The sequence below is a fragment of the Condylura cristata genome, unplaced genomic scaffold (assembly GCF_000260355.1).
Source record: "Condylura cristata isolate star-nosed mole 26May11 unplaced genomic scaffold, ConCri1.0 scaffold00015, whole genome shotgun sequence".
Taxonomy (NCBI): domain Eukaryota; kingdom Metazoa; phylum Chordata; class Mammalia; order Eulipotyphla; family Talpidae; genus Condylura; species Condylura cristata.
In genome coordinates, this window is record NW_004567116.1 from 3,268,641 (window position 1) to 3,287,946 (window position 19,306).

At 44.7% G+C, this 19,306-nt stretch overlaps 1 protein-coding gene and 1 pseudogene across 2 annotated transcripts; both read right to left on the minus strand.

The window, feature by feature from the left end:
- Positions 1-631: 631 nt before the first annotated feature.
- LOC101635383 (solute carrier family 22 member 9-like) lies at positions 632-15,177 on the minus strand. 2 transcript variants are annotated; one of them, XM_004682695.1, is made up of 10 exons: positions 14,776-15,177; positions 13,306-13,409; positions 6,301-6,455; positions 6,030-6,198; positions 5,234-5,357; positions 4,567-4,682; positions 3,732-3,946; positions 2,313-2,421; positions 1,559-1,762; positions 632-689 (listed from the first exon to the last, which is right to left on the minus strand). In XM_004682695.1, the coding sequence occupies exons 1-10, from the start codon at positions 15,175-15,177 to the stop codon at positions 632-634; spliced, it is 1,656 nt and encodes a 551-aa protein (XP_004682752.1). The 2 variants fall into 2 exon arrangements, with proteins under 2 accessions (XP_004682752.1, XP_004682751.1); XM_004682694.1 differs by having other exon boundaries at positions 632-692.
- On the minus strand, positions 13,597-14,514 carry LOC105853633 (annotated as a pseudogene).
- Positions 15,178-19,306: the final 4,129 nt, after the last annotated feature.

Below are 19,306 nucleotides of genomic sequence, written 5' to 3' on the forward strand. Positions count from 1 at the left end.
ATCTGCTGCACCACATGGGTCAGGGGCCTGGGGGTTGAACTTGTGCCCCAGTGGTTGGGGAGAGCTTGTTAGTGCTGAGATTAACCCCCTGCAACACCAGAGAGGCCCTTGCATGTCTAAGAAATGACTCAGCTGCAGGCAACAAGACCCACAAGACTGAAGCCTAGGGAGGACCTAGACACTCTACGCTTGAAGGTGCTAAACAGGTCAGTTAATGATGCAGATGACAGGACACTGTGTGTGTGGTGATACCTGAGGAGGTAGCGAGAGACATGGTGGAGTATTCCTGTGAGGCATAGTCTCTGTCACATCAGAGAATAGAGGTGTGACTCTATTTCTCTACAATGCATTGGAGAAGAATTAATGTTTTTAATCTTCTATCTTTCTATCAGAAACAAACATCTTCAATTAGGTAAATTATTGTTCCCTTCAAAAATGTTAGGACTGTTCTCAAATTTACTGTGGTTCACTGTAGGATATTATATACTCAGTAATTTACTACTGCAATTGTAAATGGGACTCACTTTTTGCATTACATCTTTTTATTGATTTTCCAAGGTTTGCCAATATCTAGGAATGACCCCAATTCCCCGCTTTTGCTCTTTGATTCACAGTGAGTCCCTGGACTTCCTTAAAACTTTGTCAGTTTCACGATGGGATCTTCCTGCTTTGCTTCTGTCGAGCCTTTCCTCCTGAGACAAAAATGATGAAAACAGCAAACAGATAAATACAGAAAAAAATGAAAGGTACATGGGAAAAGCCTGTATGTACCACTATAGCCAGCTGATCCCAGATGCCAGCTCTGGCTTTAGCCTTGTTCTCTGCCTTGAGGTGGAAGTAAGTCTGGCGAAGAAGCTGGAGCTCAGGAGCAATGTGGAGCGGTGCACAGGAGGTCTGGAAATTCTTCCCAGCTCCTCATGATTTGAAAGCTCCATTGCTTTTGTTTCCCTCTTTCCTTAAAGCTTGGATCCTCATGAAAGGCGATGTTCTGATTCAGAGACAGTGGACAGGACTCCTCGCCCAGGCGGTGTGGTCCTCCCAGTGTGTGTGTGTGTGTGTGTGTGTGTGTGTGTGTGTGTGTGTGTGTAGGGCCTGACCACTCCCTGGTACCCCTCACACCTCAGTGGCCAGGATGGTCACTGGCTTCCTGTGCCCCCTGGGTGGAGGCTATGGGGTGGGGACATGAGTCTGGGGTTTCCGTGTGAGAGTGTGTGTGTGTGTGTGTGTGTGTGTGTGTGTGTGTGTAACTCCCTGGGGGTGTCTGCCACAGCAGGCACCAGGTGGCTTGGCTCCTGGCCATCAAGTTGCCAGGTTTGGGCAGAGCACGCCTGAGGATCTGGGGGGATGGGGCTGTGATGTTACTGCGGCTGAGAGGAGTTTGCACAAGCTGAGGCACTGACCAGGGAAGCACCTCGGACCAGGCTTGGGGTTGGGGGGACAGTGTCGAGGTGACAAATTCCTCCTTCCTCACCCCAGGTCAGTAACAGTCCCAAGGAAGGTACCTCAGCAGGGGGCCGGGGAAGGGGGGTTTAGAGGGTAGGGTAGGAGGGGGACTCACTGGTTCTCCACATCCTGGATGGAGTCAGGCAGGGGCTGGTTCTTGGTCTCAGGAAGGAGCAGGACAATGGGGATAGTGAGGAGCGGGAGGGCGCCGTAGATGATCCAGGGCACGTGGGGGGAGTACACTGCCAGGATCATCACCAGGGGGGCCAAGGCCCCCCCAACACTACCCGCAAGTCCCATGAAGCCTGAAGCTGTGGTCCTTGAAAAGCAAACAGCAATGCCAAAATATTAGGCATAAATCCACACAGTGACTCATGATTTAGTGTGATGCATTGATTACAGGAGACACCACAGTAGTGCTCAGGTAACACAGGTTGACAATGGACTCGTTATTATTTCATGTGCTTGCAACTTTTTTCAAGCACACAAGTACATTAAGTCATATATTAACTACTAAAAAAAAAATACCTTTACCCCCAGCACTGGCTCTATAGTGGTGCAGAGTATTATGTGCTCTGACAGCTTAAAGGGCTTGATGGACTAGCAGAAAAAAGTCAGCTTTCAGTAAACCTTGGCTATAATTTTTCCTTTTTGGACAACATGAAAGGTGGATTTATTGAAATACCCTGCAAGGGAGCGGGACTGAGATGGGAGCTATCATTTGCCTGATTTTTGCCATTAATAACACCATTATCATCGATGTTATAATTAATATCACTTGTAATAACTGACCCATTTTAGTTTTCTACCTGTTGGGGTAAGTAGCTGGGAAAGGTCTGTTTTGATGCTGAGTTTTGGGCGATGTGTACCTGATCACAGTGGGAATCAGCTCATGTCCGTGGGCAAAAGTGCAGATGACAGTCGCGGAAGACACACCAACCCCCAGGGTCGACAATGCCACACGCAGGATCTGCATTTCTGGAGAGGGAGGTGGAATCAGGAAGTCAGAGGTGAAGAAATGAGCACCCATTAGGGCGGATGACCCTACGGGGGGTTCTGTACCTGTTCAGTCTACTGGAGGGAAGTGGACAGAGGCAGAGAAGGGGCAGTAGCTAAGAGCTGGGAGTATGTCTCCCAGCCCACCTCAAACGCAGAATAGAAATGCAAGCGCTAGAGTATCCATCCTCCACACACCAGGTTCACCACAGATGGGCAATTGAGCAAGAGCTCTTAGAAAGGATTCCTACTCAGCGTCTCCTCTGCCCTTTATGTAGAAAAAGTGACTTCCCTGTGAACACCTGCTGGGACAGGTGAGATTCACTGTGTCTTGGAGAGTTTAAACCCAAGTGTGTACACAGCACTGACATGTGGGCAATACTGTAGTCAAGAGCCATGAAAAAGAGGTGCATGTAAATGGATCAACTGGGGGAGTAGCCTGATCTGGAATATTATTTGTAGACTCTAAAATAAAGACCTGTATTAGAGGAAAGTAGATTTTGGAAACTTCTGAAAGGAAGTTCTGCAAGTCAGCTTTCTAGACTTTGAAAATAAGTCCCTGCAGAGTGTTTTCCATACCGGAGGGGCTTGGTTGTGAGAGCAACGTTGTTGACATTCATGATGGGACCCTACCTGGGAGGCAGGTGAAGCAAGGTGAGCACCTGGGTCGTTCAGTCATCAGTTATTCTATCACCCTGACATTTACATCCAGTCATGCAATTCAGTAAAATGAGCTCAGAGAGAGTCTCCAACGGCACAGTGCCTTGTTCCTAGGATGCACTTCTCTGCCCGAAAACCTGAGGTTTTATATTCTTGATGTCAAGAATATTGATGCCGATTTCCCCCTAGCCAGGAATGCTGCTATGGTAACCTAAAATGACACACGTGGGTCATCAGGGAATAGCTTGTCCCTGAAATTGCTGCAGTCAGAGGAGCCCAGTCAGAGGCAGTGGCAGTATTGTGTACTCAGGTGAGTTAAAATGACTCAGAATGACACGTTCTGTCATGTTCCACTCCAAATATGATGGGCCAAAGGGCAAGTGGCCTATAGCTGCCCTAGAGAGGCCGTCAGGATGAAGTGGCCCTGGCTGCTCAGCTCCGACCAGCAGGTGCATATCTCAGCTCACCTCACTCCTCACTTAGTGGCAGAACCAGCTTCCTGCCCATATCCCCAGATTGGTTTTGGGGAATCACGATGACCGAATTCGCTCTCCTGGTCTCAGAAAAGCGTGAGTGCAGCCCTGGGGAGTGGGGGAAGCTACTCCATTTCCTGACTTTTGGCCTTTTCTCACCTTCAGGCAGAAATGTGGTGGTCAGCAGGGCGAGTCCCAGGAGGGATGTGAGGAGGATCTGGCTCAGGCGTCGTCCCAGGTGATTCAGCACCAGCAGGGCCACGTAATTGGAGGGGAGGTTGACAACCCCAAAAAGCACCTGGAACAGGAACACGTTGCTCCCCATGTGCTGGAGGTGGAGAGCCAGGCCATAGAAGGGTATGTAGAAGGCAAATCTGTGGTGACCGGGAGAAGAAAGGGACTCGGTGTCACCTGTGTCCCCGAGGGGATGGTGGTGAGACTGGCCGGGCAGTGGGGACACTGGTCAGGTGCAACACAGAGTTTGCACTGGCCATTTCTTTGTGGTGATGATTTTTAAACTGTTATAAAACTTTGTGTGAGGAGGGAGCTCATAATTGTTAGATTTTGTGGGGAGTGTGAGTGGGAACCATAATGGAACTTCTGAAAGGGGGTGGGTTGTTTTCTCTCTTGATCTTGAAGGTGTTGCCTATTTAAACATAGAACTGGATTAGCTACAGGTGTGCTTTACACTCTGGAACTTTCCTTCAAAGAAAATGAAATAATGTGATGAAATAAACAGTGAAGGAACTGAAAGCGAACATAGTACATGACTGAAGCTCTCGGTCTTTGTTTATGGAACAGCCTGTTATGGTGATGGAGAGAAAAACCTCATCGGGTTATTAGTTCTGGGCCAGCATTTTGTTGGTCTTATTTTTTTGTTTTGTTTTTAGCTTGCTGGCCATCTCTACACACAGCCCTCATCTCGATAGGTCCCTCCCTTTGATCTCCAGCCTGAGAGGATTTGTATCTCTACCATGCCCAGTGTGACACCTACCTCACAAAAGACAGGAAACAGACCCTTTTCCGGAGGTTGGGTGTTCTGAACAGGTCAAACACAGACAGCTGTTTCTGCCCAGCTTCTAGCTCCTCCTGCATGGCGGATCTCAAGACCTTCAATAACAACAAGAAAGGGTCAGCTGCCACGAAATGGCAGGCATGGGGCCCCACAGAGGGCCGGGGAGACACCCAGCTGCTATCTGCAATGGAAAGCAGAGGCACTGAGGATGCCACAGCAAGTGTAACGGGCAGGAAAAATGAATCACAGAGGGGCCTCCTGGTGCGCAGGGTTAAAGTATCAGCACTATCAAGCCATAGCTAGCCATGGCCTGAGTTCCATCCCTGGCCAGGGAGCGGACCCACAAGGAGCTCCCCTCAGCAGTGTGTATCTCAGTACATCTGTCTGTTCTGCTCCCCATTCTGTCTCTGGTGAATCCTCTTCCCCTCCGATACTCCCTTCCCACCTCTGACATTTACGCCAGGATAATAAATAAAACACATCTTTAAAAAAATGTGTCCGGTCTTCTCAGTGACAACTACTGAGAACTAGGATGATGAGTTAAGAAAACCCAGCCCCAGCCCTGAGATCTGAGTTCTTCACAGACTCCAAGTAGCATATAGGTCAGCCCCGTCCCAGACCCCAGGCAGCTCCTTCAACAGTTCACCTCCATGGTCAGGGTGCCACTTGCTTCCTTTATTCCATTCCTGCGTGCAGCCTTTCTGAGCTCTTGCAGGCCCTCCTCGAGTCTGTTGGTGATGATCAGCCACCGAGCGGACTCGGCCAGCCACCTGCTCGGAGAAGACAGAGGGTGGTCCACTCTTGCAGGCTTGCTGGTCACAGGCCTGTGTGCTGAAAGCCCTCTTCACTCCCACCTGGAGCCTCCCTGCTGTGGGTGACACTAGGAGATAGGAGCTTAAGACCCCTGTACCTAGCTGGGAAGTGCGCAAGCTCCCTGGAAGTATAGAGTAGGGAGCTCTTTGGCTCCTCTTGTTTGGGGGAATCTGACCCATTTTAGCAAATAAAAATAAATTTCAATACAGATAAGCAGTGATTGAGTATAACTATGATGCACTATTTTGGAAATCCTTCTACCAAAAAGTGTTTGTTTGAAATTTCACTTCAATGAAACACCCTGTATTCTAATCAGCTAGTAAATAAAAATCCAGAACTCTCAGGTCAATAGATATTTTACATATACAACAAATAATTTCTGGTACATTTATGCTCTGTGCAGATTTGGGATACTATACCAAAAATATCTGTTGCTTATTGGAAATTCAAATTTAACTGAACGTCCTTGGAATTACCTGACAACCATGCTCTGCGTCTTGAGTTGAAAGTAGGGTACAGATGAGTGGGGCATGCGCTCAAGTGCTGACTCAGCACCACACAGAATTCCTGGGTCCTGATTCTGTGTCTTGCCTGCCAGGGTCCTCTATGACAAAGGAAAGAGCTTATACCTTGAGAAAAGAAAGATGGCGAACAATGGCACAGAATACACCAACTGAAGGGTGTGCCAGTCTCGAATGGCAAAAGCCAGGCCGCCCAGGAGCATCTGTCCAAGACAAGCAGCACAGATGGTCATTGTCATCCCCATGGCCTGGAACTGGGGCACCGTCCACTCCACGACTGGAAGAGAACACAGACCAGGTATTGACTTCAAACAAAGTTAGGATTTCAGAGTTGAGGTCAAGGCTTGGAAAATGTCAACGACCTGAAGTTTTTACTTACTAAGCACAGAACAGTTGGTCAGGATGTTCATGGTAGAAAACCCGGCCAAGAAGCGCAGTGAACAGTAAATGAGGAAGGTGGGCGCGAAGGCTGCACAGGTATCGGCGACGGCGAGCTGGAGGAAGCACCACCTGAGGGTCAGTCTCCTCCCGAACCTGAGAAATGGTCACGATGGGACATTCAAGGTATTTAGCAACACGTACATCAGGGCATTGACCAGTAACAATGGCTTAGGCATGGATGCGGTCATGTGCTCTGCGTGCGGGCCGTGTCTCCATCCTTTAGCAGGAGGGTGGGAAGATGGCTGCTTGAGAATTTGTGAGCTGAATGTCATCCTAGGGGTCATACTTGAGGTCACTGTTTTCAAACAGGTCAAAACTTCTGACACTTTACCCACTGCTCACTATTTCCTGCTGTCTGACTAATAAGCACTGCCAAGCTATTATGTCCCAACATCAGTCTTGACTTTCTCTTCAATGTGTTCTTCCCTCTGTTTCTTCATCTCATTAAAGTCATCACTTATCCATTTGCTCAGATGAAGATGCAGAGATCACCCTTGATCCTCTGTTTGCCAAGCCAGAGCCTCCTAATAATTCTGAAACTACCAGGAAGGCCTTTTGTGTGCACCTACAAATTATGTCCCAATTGGTTACTTCTTACATTTCTATGGACCCTTCAACTCTCACCATCTTTCCTAAGGATGACTTCCATCCTTCTCAAGTGGTTCTCCCAGTTAATTATCAAAGGACATTCAAGAAGGAATATGCTCCATTTTATAGCATAATGTCTATTTTAAAAGCCTCTGGTGGATGTATTTTGATTCCAGAAATAAAGGACTTAAACACTACCACTAACCTTCCACATCTTTAGAAAAGAAATATAACCCCTAGGCCCTCCCTCTCTGATGGTGAAACGGGTTAAAGTGCAACATTATGAAGCTCTCTGCAGTCACTGTTGCTCGAGTTGGATCTCTGGCCAGGGAAGTGATCCACATTGGCACAGCAGACCTCTCCTGCCTCCCTCAGCAGTGGATTTTAGTAGATCTGCCTGTTCTGCTTCTCACTCTGTGTCTGGTGACTCCTCTCACACCCCTCCCCCATACCTCTGGCCTATACCCTAGTTCTTTTATGCATAAAAATAAATCTTAAAAAAAAAAAAAACCCTGTACATAACTCAAAAGCAACTACCTGCACATAGCAGAGAGAAAGTTGAGCAGGCAGGCTGTGCTGGGAGGGCCAGTGGGGAGCAGGGGATGGCAGATACCAAATGCCCAGCTAATCAGCCTAGAGGAAGGGGCAGTTACACAGTAAGTAATGGCTGGGGTGCATATGGGAGTGCCTGTCATTCTGTTGGTTTAGAGAACAAGGTCACAAAAGGTGGGAGCTTGGGAACACTGGCATGAGTGACAATTAGTCATGGGAAGCTCAAAGACAGGACACCTGCACCTGCCACTTGTCCCCTGTGGCTGATGAAACAGAACATGGCAGAAGCAGCTGAAGACAGGTCAACTAAGAACAAAAATTGGAACTGAGGTCAGAGCTGTTACCAAAACTGCTGCTGTTCCAACCTCTGGTATGAAAAGGACTTGCTAATGGAAAGAATCCATAGGATTGGTGAGTAATAATTAAATAGAATGTTCACTCTTAACTATTGATATATTCAAGATATAATGCAAGATATCCTGATATCTAAAGAAACAAGAAGCAAAAATCATTTCCAAGAGAATGGAAAATATTCAATTTGTCTGAGAGGAGACAAATTTGGGAAGTAATAATGATTTTAAGTGTAATAGAATGACCCTCAAAAATGTAAACAAAATATGATCCATAGGTGAAAATCACAGCTAATTAGAACAATAATAGACTCTCTCAGTCGAGAAAGCATAACAAAACCCCCAAATAACTGAATTTCTAGAATTGAAAAAGTACAAGTTTCTGATGTGAAACTTCATTGGGCTGGAGAACTATGTGGACACACGAGAGAAATGTGCATTTCAGGACATGTCAACTAAAATTATAGAAGATGAAGAATTGGGATAAATGATGATTAAAGAAAATCAACACACAGTCTTGGGGCCTGTAACATGAGAAGTTGGTACATATTCCCACAAAGGCCAGATAATTTTTACCTGAGGCTTTGTAAGCTACATGCCACCTCTGTGACATGTCACTTTTCTTTCTTCTTTTAAGCTAACTTTTGTGATTCCTTTTTTAAAATAGACTTTCTAAGAGGAGTTTTAGGGTGACGGCAACATCGAGCAAAAGGTGCTGAGATCTCCCATGTCCCTCCCTGTCCCCCCATGTACAGGCTACTCAGTGTCCATACCTGTAGCCAGTTGATCCATTGTTACAACTGATGAGGGATGATCAACATGTCATGACCCCCAGAGTCCGTTTCACATTAGGGTACATTATTCATTCTATGGGTGAAAAATGACATGCACCCACCAGGCAGTAACCAGTGGAGCCTTAGAGCCCTCGATGTCTCTTATGCCTATTCATTTCTTTCTCCCAATGATGCTTTACTCTCTCCATACAGCTTTGACTTTTCCAGAATATCTGTACAGTTGGTGTCTTACAGTGTGTAGCCCTTCAGATTGATTTCTTTCACTCAGTGATATGCCTCTAAGTTTTCTTCATGTCTTTTTTTGTTTAAAGGTTTGTTTTATTTATTTATGCATACAAGAGCTGGGATATTAAGTCAGAGGTACAGGGTGGGAGATGAGAGGATTCACCAGACAAAGTGAGGAGTAGCACAGTGAAATCCACTGCTGAGGGAAGCAGGAGGCGAGACAGGAAGGGTCTGCTGTGCCCTGTGGGTCAAGCAATAGCTTGATAGTGCTGAGACTTACCCCTAGCTCCCCCAGGGTGGCCCCCCTTCACGTCTTTTGACAGCTTCTTCTTTTAGCACTGAATTATATTCCATGGTCTGGCTAGCTACAGTTGAGCTACTGAAGGAGAACTTGGCTGCTTTCACATGGGGGCCACCGTGAGTCAAGCTGCTTAAAGATGCCCTCCCAGTGCAGGTGTGTGTGGACGCAGGTCTTACCCCCTTTGGGCCAACAGCCAAAGGAACATTGCATGTATATTGTTTATTGCTCAGGGTTCTCGATGGGTGAGATTTTGCCTAGCTTTGTAAGAAGCTGAAAAAATGGACTCTAAGGTGGTTTATTTTGAATAAACCTCATCCCACCTCATTCCTTGCAGGTGGAATGAGGTTTTCGCTTGCCGCGCACCCCACTTTCGTGCGGCATTGATGGTATCTGTGGGTTTTAGCCATCCCCATTGGTGTGCATGTGCTTGTTCTTGCCTCCCTTAGGCCACAGAACTTCAACTGTCTTAACTTAGTTCACTAGCTTGTCCATGTTTCTGATAGAAGTGCTGATTGAAAATTATACTAAGTCTGTTAAAAAGTCAGGTTTCTGGGCTTCCACGGGGAGTTCATGTCTGCTTTTTACATTGAATGAGTTACATTTTCCTGTTTGTGGGCCTTAGGTTTTTTTTTTTATTGCCTGAAAATTTGGCATTTAACTATTATCATTACAAATTGTAATATTATAAACTGACAATGTAATGTCAATTCTGGACATCAGGCTTTTTAATGAATTGCATTTTAAAAAAATTATTGATGGCTGTATAATCTGTTCTGCGACTTCTCCAGTTTTTGCCCAAACCATCCCTTGTCAAATGTAACTTACAAGCTTCTTGTGTTCTTTTTACTGTGTTCATCTTTGAGAGACATTTCTTTGACAGGGACTAGTGTTCTAGTTTGTGTAGATGGTTCTATTTGAGTCTCTCCTTGAAGACTGAGATGGGCTTGTCTGGGGCTGTGGTCAAAAGGAGGTAAGTCTGGTCTTCTGAGACCGCTTGCATGTACTGTTTTACACAGGCTGTCTAAATTCCTTCATCTACTTGACTACTTTGAATTACTTCAATCCCCAAAGTCTACCATGAGGCATCTCCTCTGGGCCTTAGATAGTCTTTTGAGTGTTAACTGTCTGTCACAATCCTTTCATAATAAAAATGTACCAGATCTCTGTAGAAAGAGGAGAGTCCAGGTTCCCAGCTCCCCCCAAAAAGGGTGGAGCTGAGCAGCAAGGAGAAGCTAGAACAGACTGGGAGGAGGGGAATAAAAAAGAAAGGAAGAAAATGAAAACAAGGAGAGATGAGGAGAAGATCTGGAAGAAGCACCTGGAGTAGAGAGACATGTGAAGAAGCTGTATTTACGTCATGGTTTTGGGCTTGCACCAGAGACGTGAATGACACAGAAGGAGATGCTTAGAGGAGACGTGGGTGAGAGAGACATGGGGGAGGCTCACAATGGCTGCTTGTATTTTGCTTTTGCTTTTTTCCTCCCAGATTGGCCTGGCTCCTTTTGCCCCTTGTCTATGGGATCCCCCCACCCCCATCCCAGCCAAGAGTTGTCTTAGATGTGTGGCAGGCTTTTGGGCCTCAGTGGGCCTGCTTTGGGCCAACCCTGTTTGACTGGGCATTTATCCATGAGGTGATGGGTTCACTTTGGGTGTTTTACTGGGAAACTAGTTGAACTGTATTCTTCCTCTTTTCTCTCTTTTGCACACTAATTGTATTAAAACTCTTCTCTTTTGAAGGTCTTAGGCACTAAGAGAATGTTTTGTCTTAATGCAGCAGATGGCAGAACCCATTTAGAACAGGCAGGTTGGCGGTCCCAGGGTGCCCCTCACTCTGCCCATTAACAAAAACACTTAGAAAACTAGAAATACTGGGAAATCTTGACCCATATAAGGGCATCTCCCAAATAACAATGTGTAATTAGATGTTAAAGTTGCAATAAACAGATTCATAACCTCAAACACTAAGCTAACTAGTAATGAATTTAATGGGAGAAAGCATGACTTTTCTCACCAGCTAGAAAATGCTGCAAAGGAGCAATGTGGATGGACCTGGAAGGAATCATGCTTAGTGAAATAACCCAGAAAGAAAAGGAAAAAATACCAGGTGGTTTCACTCATAGCATTGGGATCAGGGAAGGAAAAAAAAAGAGAGAGAGAGATACTAACAAGTGTAATAGAATAAAAATGAAAACAATGAACAGCTATAAACCAGAGACATTTTATGGGGGTGAGAGGAGGAATGGGATCGGAACTGGGGTGGGAAGAGTACCCTGGACTGTGGTGATGGCACACAGGTGAATTAGTGATGGGAGGTCAGTGGGGATTACAACTGAAATGGAAAAATGCACAAAATGAAGAACGATGTGAAAAATAAATAAATAAGATGGAAATTAAAAAAAAAAAAACTTCCATGAGAAGGACCCATTTTGTGCAAGTGAAGATTATGTAGACTTTCTTATGTTCTAAAAAGAAGAAGAAGAAGAAAGAAAATGCTGCAAAGGAAAAATTAAAGAAAATCTAAGTCAAGGACATCTCTATCATATCTATAGGTCAGAAAATTCAATATGTGAAACATGGCTGTGTTTTAGAAATGACAACCTAAAATATTAGGTCACTAACCTAAAAATTTTGTGTATTTCATGGGGAAACAAAAAAATTTTTTTAAACTAACAACTTACTCCACAGATTCAATACAATGCAATGCAAACCCCCAGGAGGATCATCTGTTTCAAATACCATGCAATAGGTCGACAATTTTTGATCTTTACCTTTGCAGAAAGGCATAATGTGTAAACATTTTGTTGTTTTTATTGTGATTGCCATAGGTTTTGATTTATGTTCATAACAGTTCTCTTATTTATTCATGCTAACATACATCAATATTGTTTCTCCTTTAGTGAGGTAACATTGGTATATAACACTGCATATGACTTAATGAAATAGGCTGACACCTCCTCAGATATATGTTATAGTCACTTTAATATTAATTAAATTTAAATTATGTCTAGCTTTGGGCAAAACATTAAAAGCTGAGGATGGTATTTCAAAAGTATCAACTTGCTCATATCCCATCTGTGTAAAGTACCGTAGTACTTACTTTTAGCTTTTTGACAAAGTTCAGAGTCCTTAGATTATCTTGATCCCCAGATCCATTTCGTTCTCCTTGCCATCTCCTGCGAGACTCCTCTGTCCCCCATTTCTGCCACTTTATTACCCAATAGTCTGAGTTTTCTACTATCAATCTGAGTTTTCACATGACACAATGACAGAGGGCTGTGTTACTGAACAGGATTGCTGACACCAGCTCTGAGCTCTGTCACAGTTACATTTACTGATGCACACTAATAGTTGACACTTTTCACCTGAGATCACAGATAGTATCTTGCTGAGATACCTGGGAAGAGGGCACATTGCCCATAGTCCTCAGAAGAGCCTTGTCTGGGTAGCAGCAACTGACCATCTAATTCACAAAGGGGTACTGCAAGGCACTGGACATTCCCCGTGATCAGTACCACCCCCCCACAAGTGGTAGTGGCTATAACTGCACGCGTCACCTTACGTGGTTAAAGTAACTTTTAAAAAGTTTTTCCATACCCATAAGCAAATATCAAGGATACTGGAATAATTTTTCTACCTAACAGCGAGATACATTGCTCGGACACCCCAGGTCTACATATCACCCTTGGGCAACAAGGACATGAGGACCAGGCTCTGGCAAGCCACAAGCATCCAGCTTGTGGGGTCAAGCACACCCCCTTCCCAGCACCACCCATCAGTTAAGATCTACAATACTATTTTAGTTATTGTACCTTAAGAAGATTGAATCCCGAACCCCGAGACATCTTCTTGGTTCCCATATAACTTTTGTCTTTCTAATCCAAATAGTGTGACACTTCCTCTTTCAACTTGGCCTTAAAGTGCCCCCAAGGCAGAGGGTATTATCGGGGACCTAGACCCAACCCTCAGAGCTGAGTGTCTCTCACCAACTTGTCCTTCTCCATCTGTGTTTTCAGAGTCTTGGGACAAGGCAGAACCAGGAAGTCTCATTTGCAATAAAAGCTTCTTAACAGAAAAGTGATTGCTGAGTTCCTGAAAATGTCTAGGGGGAAAGAACAGGGACCCAGAGCACTCACCTGTCTGAAAGGTGGCCGAAGACGAGGCCTCCCACCAGCATTCCAGCCATGAACAGGAATTTGACCATGGATTTCAGTGACTGAGATTCACAAATCAGGTCCCACTGGAAGAGAAGGAAGCTAGCAAAGGAAGCCCCATGGCCACCTCACCGCCGAAGACCAACTCAGTCGGCCTCAACGTGTCTTTATACCAGGCTTTGAGCTGGGCATTGGCTGTTATGGGCTGGTCTCTCTTTCTCTCTCTATTTATTTTTAACAAAATACAAGAACAAATCCTCTTTTATTGACTTGTCAGTAAGAGAAACTCCTTGAGGGGTATAGCATCACACGGATTCTGAGTCCCATGGCCTTAGCTGGAAGTAGGCTTCCGAAATTTGCCGAGCCATGCCACTGTTTCCATGGGAATGTGTTACTTCCCCCAGATTACTCTATTTTTATTCGGTTTGCCACCAGGAGTCACTCTGCTGTTCTTTGCTTTGGACACATAAGCACGTCTCTTGCCTAGATAGAATTCCGTTTCATTTCGAGCATAAACACCTTCGATTTTAAGAAGAGCTGTATGCTCCCTCTGGTTCCAGAGACCCTGCTTGTAGCCAGCAAAAAATGCCTTGGGCCATAGCCTTCCAGCCTTAGTTTAGAAGTCCTGTTTCCAGCAGGCCTCCACAGGGAACCAAAATGATGAAGAGACTTTATTTCTCTTTTCAACCTCAGCTTCAAGGTGGTTTTCCCTGGAAAGCCTCCTTTCAACCCTCAGTTAAATCAATGCCCTGTTCTACTCCATAGGAGTGGTTTCCACGTTGGCCACCGGGCTCCAGGAACTTTAAAAATGTGCTCCTCGGGCCCTCCCCGGTGGCGCCAACTGGTTAAAGCACAGCACTAAGAAGATAAAGCCACTTCAGCAGGAGTCCGATCCCTGTCCTGGAGGTGACCCCCATGGTGCGGCAGAACTTTCCTGGCCACTGGCTGCCCCCCTCAGCAGTGGACTTCGTCAGTCGCTGTACTGTTCCCCACTGTCTCTGGTGAGTCCTTTCACCACCCCTGCACCTCTAGCCTGTACCCTAGTTCTGTATGCATAAATAAATATATATATTTTTAAATGTGCTCCTCTTCACAATTGGCCTCCCTGCGACAGCCTGCGCTCAGCAGCTTTGACCACTAGTCCCCTCTCTGCTGCACGCCGACTCGGACCTTGCTGGCTTTGCAACCCATTTTGAACCCGCTCAATCAATTGCTTGCTGAACTTTGGTCCTCCTACAAATAAAAGCCATACAGTAGCAAGGTTGCCGCTATTTATTTTTTAGTTCAACTTATTAAATATGTAGGTGTCTGGTATTCTCCAGAGAAGCAATTCCTATTCGCTGATAGGAGCAAGGAGTATAGGGACTGCTGGCCGGAAGCCCGCTCACCCCCACGTCGTCTCTAAATCCGCACCCTGACCGCTGTGCACAGGAGGTCAGCGGGGCCGCTCACCTCGGTCACGATGGTGGACGGGAAGGCGCTGCGGTCGTACACCCAGCCGTCCAGGCACGGCTCTGTGGCCGCCGCGCCACCGTCGGGGAAGGTCCAATTCAGCTGCAGCAGCTGCCACTGTGGGTGGACAAAGCGGCGGCACTTGTCGGGCCTCAGGCTGGAGTCCAGGGGGATGGAGACCCTGAGGAGGGCGTCCTGGCTGAGGGTCCCGGTGCCATTGGAGGACGCGGTGTCGTTGTCCAGGAGCGGGACCCAGCAGCGGTGGGCGGGGACGGCGGCGGTGAAGTTTTCCAGGAGAATGTGGGGGTACGCGAGGAGGCTGGAGATACAAAGGAAAACCATCTGAAGGATCTGGAATCTCCCCAGGCTTCCGACGTCCTCCAGGAGGCTATGAAAGGCCATGAAGACCAAACGGGGGATGTCCAAGAGGAGGAAAAACGATTTTATTTAGAAAAGTTCAGGGAGACAATATTTTCCTTTCACTGTGTCAGCGTGTGCGGGGCTGCGCCCCCCTCTCCTCACTGGCTTCGCGTCGCCCCCCGAGGAAGGACCATAGATGTTGCTTTGCCAAGTTCGTTGGGAAGCAGGTAGGGACCTGTTTTCTTTAAAGTCTCAGAAATATTGGATGAGCTACTTCCCCAGCAGTTGATAAACAAAGCTGTGTAAAGGTTTGCTTTGTGGAAAGCTTTTTGTCAGCAGCAGAGGACTTTGATCCCCTCACTCTGTGTACATAAAATGAACCTGCTCCATCTCGTGGTCCTTGCAGAACAGACACTCAAAGTGAAGTATCTTTGATTTTTCTATGAAAAGTGCTTTTCTGGATGAGTATTCATTGTTGACTAGAAGAACAGTGAACATGATCCTGACTTAATTAAAGCAAGTGAAACATGGGGCAATCTTTCCCTTTTGGGAAGTGACATTCTATTTTAGGTCAAATCAATCAATGAGTTCTTGGAAACAAGAGGCTGGAAATGGTGGCCAGGTGGGTGGCGGTGAAGACCCGACCCAGGGCTGACCCAGCAGTAGGCACAGAACTTGATTTTCACAGTTACGAATTTTTTAAATATATAATAGTTTATTTTTACATCATTTTGTGCATTTTTCCATCTCAGTTGCAATCCCCTTGGGCTTCCCATCAGCTTATGAATTTTTTACAGTGGAATTTGTGAGCACAAATGTGCTTGTGTCTAAAGAGAACACTTTCTGGATTTACAACAACACAATATGTTCTGCCTGTTTTTTAATTTATATAAGTATATACTGATACATACTTGTACTTAACAAAATGGTTTTGATGTTCATCTATATTATAGCTAGACCAGTTTTTCATTCCTTTTGCTTGAGATAAATCTATTATATGAATATGTTATGCTTTATTTATTCATGTTATTTTTAATGACATGTGGATTATTTCTAGTTCAGGGCCAGTATAACTAGTAAAATGTGTTATTTGGAAAAAATCAAATTGATCATGGTTCTGCACATAACTGTTTAGTGCTTTCCTTTGGCTTTCTGATAAAATTCAAAATACACAGATTATCATGACCACTCAACTTCAGCTAGTTCTTCACTACCATCTCCTGGCAGCCACGGCCTGCCTTCCACTCTACCCTAATCCATGAAGATAGACCTCTCCAAACAGACTCATGACACTGTCATGGTTAATGGAATGTTGAATATGAATATCTGGGCTCTGAGCTCCTGCAGGGGTTACAGTTACTGCCAAAGATTCAGAGTTTACAATGGCAAGTGATCCACAGAGGACATGATGCTGGTGGATAATAAGGGACACCTCAAGTTGTTGACCCCCCTCTTTTGTGATGTTTGCATGATTGTAAAAGTTTCCTCCCATTTCATAAGAGATGGCTGAGAACACGAGAAACTTCTCATGCGACTGACTATGACTATAGTTGTTAGATTTATTGCCTTATGTGGTTGCAAAATTTAACCCCTACATACCTAGTTTGCAAAAACAAATAGCCAGGCTCAGGTCATAACTGATCAAAATAACACCAGTGGCAGGCACTCTGCTAGGTACCCCACAGGTTTATTGGCGTGCCTCTCCTGCATGTGTGGGCAGGCAGGGCACTAGGGCATGTACCGGGTGCTGAGAAACAGCAGTTCATCTGTCCCTGCTGGTAGAACACACCCCTCTGGCCAAGGACTACATTGCTGTTCTCACAGGCCTAACCCTGTTCAGGAAGTATCTTCCTTTCTATCCTCAGAGGTATCTCTTTTTCATCGTTCTAACAATCACACTAAAACATGTCCTAAATCCCATCCCAAAATGCTCCCAGGGTCTGATTGGATATGTTCTTTTTGTGTATTGCACAAGCATCCAAACCTTTAAAATAGCCCTCACCCACATGGGTGACTTGGTGATGGGAAACCCGCAGGGATTACAATTGAGATGGAAAAAAAAATGTACAAAATTATGTAAAAATAAACTTTTGTAATAAACAAACAAACAAAAAAATATAGCCCTCACCACAGAGACGGTATTTTCCAATTTGCTTCCAGATCCCCAGGGACCAAGGCAACCTCAGTGCAATTTGTAACACATTTTTTTTAATGAAAAAATTATTTATGAGTTGAGGAAAAGATCCTAGAGCTGTGAGCCAGTGACTTGTCGCATCTCTGACCATCTAAGAGTCTTCTCAACAGGGACAGAGATTCACACACCAGGTCCCCCTGGGTGAGCGTGAACCCCCACAGCCCTCACTGGAAGCATTTTCACAGTAATTATGAAACTTAGGTTACCAGCCCCCCAGTTTCTGGTCCAGCTTCCCTTTTCAGCATCCATTGACATTATTCAAATCTCAGCTTAGACATGACTTGTTTCTCAAAACCTCCTGTGCAATTCTGGGTTTTGTGAATACCCTAGTTTATTCCATATTAACTGGGTCTCAATCCTGGACACAGATGGAATCACTTGAGTGAGAAGTTTTAATAATTTCCTGCCACCTGAATGCCACGCCCATCTTCTTGGCTGCTCTGTGCCATGGTGTACTAAAGACTGAGAATAGCAATTTTAAACACATTAAATAAATGACTAGCTTAAACTTTAGCTTTTCTGGGCCCTCTCTGATGGTGCAGCAGGTTAAAGTACAGCACTATGAAGCAATTCAAAGTCATGGCAGCATGAGTTCAACTCCTGGTGGGGGGTGGAAGTGACCCACATGGTGTGGCAGACCTCTCCTGACCCACCCGCTGCTCCCCTCAGCAGTAGATTTCAGTTGATCTGCCTGTTCTGCTCCCCACTCTGTTTCTGGTAATCATCTCACCCCCACATCTCTGGTCTGTACCCCAGTTCTTGTCTGCATAAATAAATAAATAAATCTTTTTAAAAAAACTAGCTTTTCCAAAAATCAAAGCAGGGCTCATGTCTGTTTTTATTTGTTTTTTTTATACCCACTAGCCTCATTACCCATGTGTATGTCTAACATTTAATAGACAATTCCGTTGCTCAAAAAATGAAGAATGAGCACCAGTGTAGTCAGTAATGTTCATAACTTACACTACCTTTAAACACCCACTTTGTGTCAGGAGTGGGCTTCTGGGTCTGCTCCATCTAAAATGAAGAGCTTGTGCATAGCACAAGCCAGTTGGTCAGATCTTGGTAACACTGTGTGTGGGTGTTGGGAGTGGGGACTCAAATTTTATTTTTATAAAGGTGTGAAGGGATGCTATGTGGGCTCCCCTGGAAGTATAAAGTGATCAGTAACATTTTAACTTTGTAATTTTATTACTAAATTTAGATTTTGAGGTATATTCCCCCAAATGACTCTGGAATTGAGACTTCAAGTTAAAAATCATGTAGAACTGTGAAAATAATGTGGCACCCAGACTACATTTATGGACTCTCCAATACTTACGATTTTATTATTTTTATTTTATTGCATTTCTGTAACCACAGTACCAAGCTGGGTCCTTTGTAAATTATACACGCACAGAAAGTGTTTGTTGACTGAAGATGGAATAATACTCAATGTAATTCCAACTGTCTTAGTAGCCGTATAAATACTTGATTTTTTCCTATAGCACACTTTCAACTTTATGAATGCTTATTGGATGGGGCTCTACCACTTTGAGAATTATCAGCGATATTAAATCTATTATTTTTGAAAATGAAATTTATATTTAAGGATGAGTTTATCTTAAAGTACCACTGTATTTGAATAATTTTTATTTAGTAATTGGCCATGTCAGTTGGAATGTATTTTTTAATTTGTAGTGAACTTATTAAACATATGTACATTTTGAAAATTGTTATCCTGTTTTTTGCCCTTCCATTTTTATAGCTTTATAATAAAAGCTATATTTTTATAGCTTGTAATATGTTGATTTTATAGCTTGTAATATGTTGATTGCTAGGGTAAAATAGCAAAGAAAAAAATAGCAATTACTTCAAATTCCACTGAAAGGTTGTATATATAGAGGAAGGACCATAGATGTTGCTTTGCCAAGTTCGTTGGGAAGCAGGTAGGGACCTGTTTTCTTTAAAGTCTCAGAAATATTGGATGAGCTACTT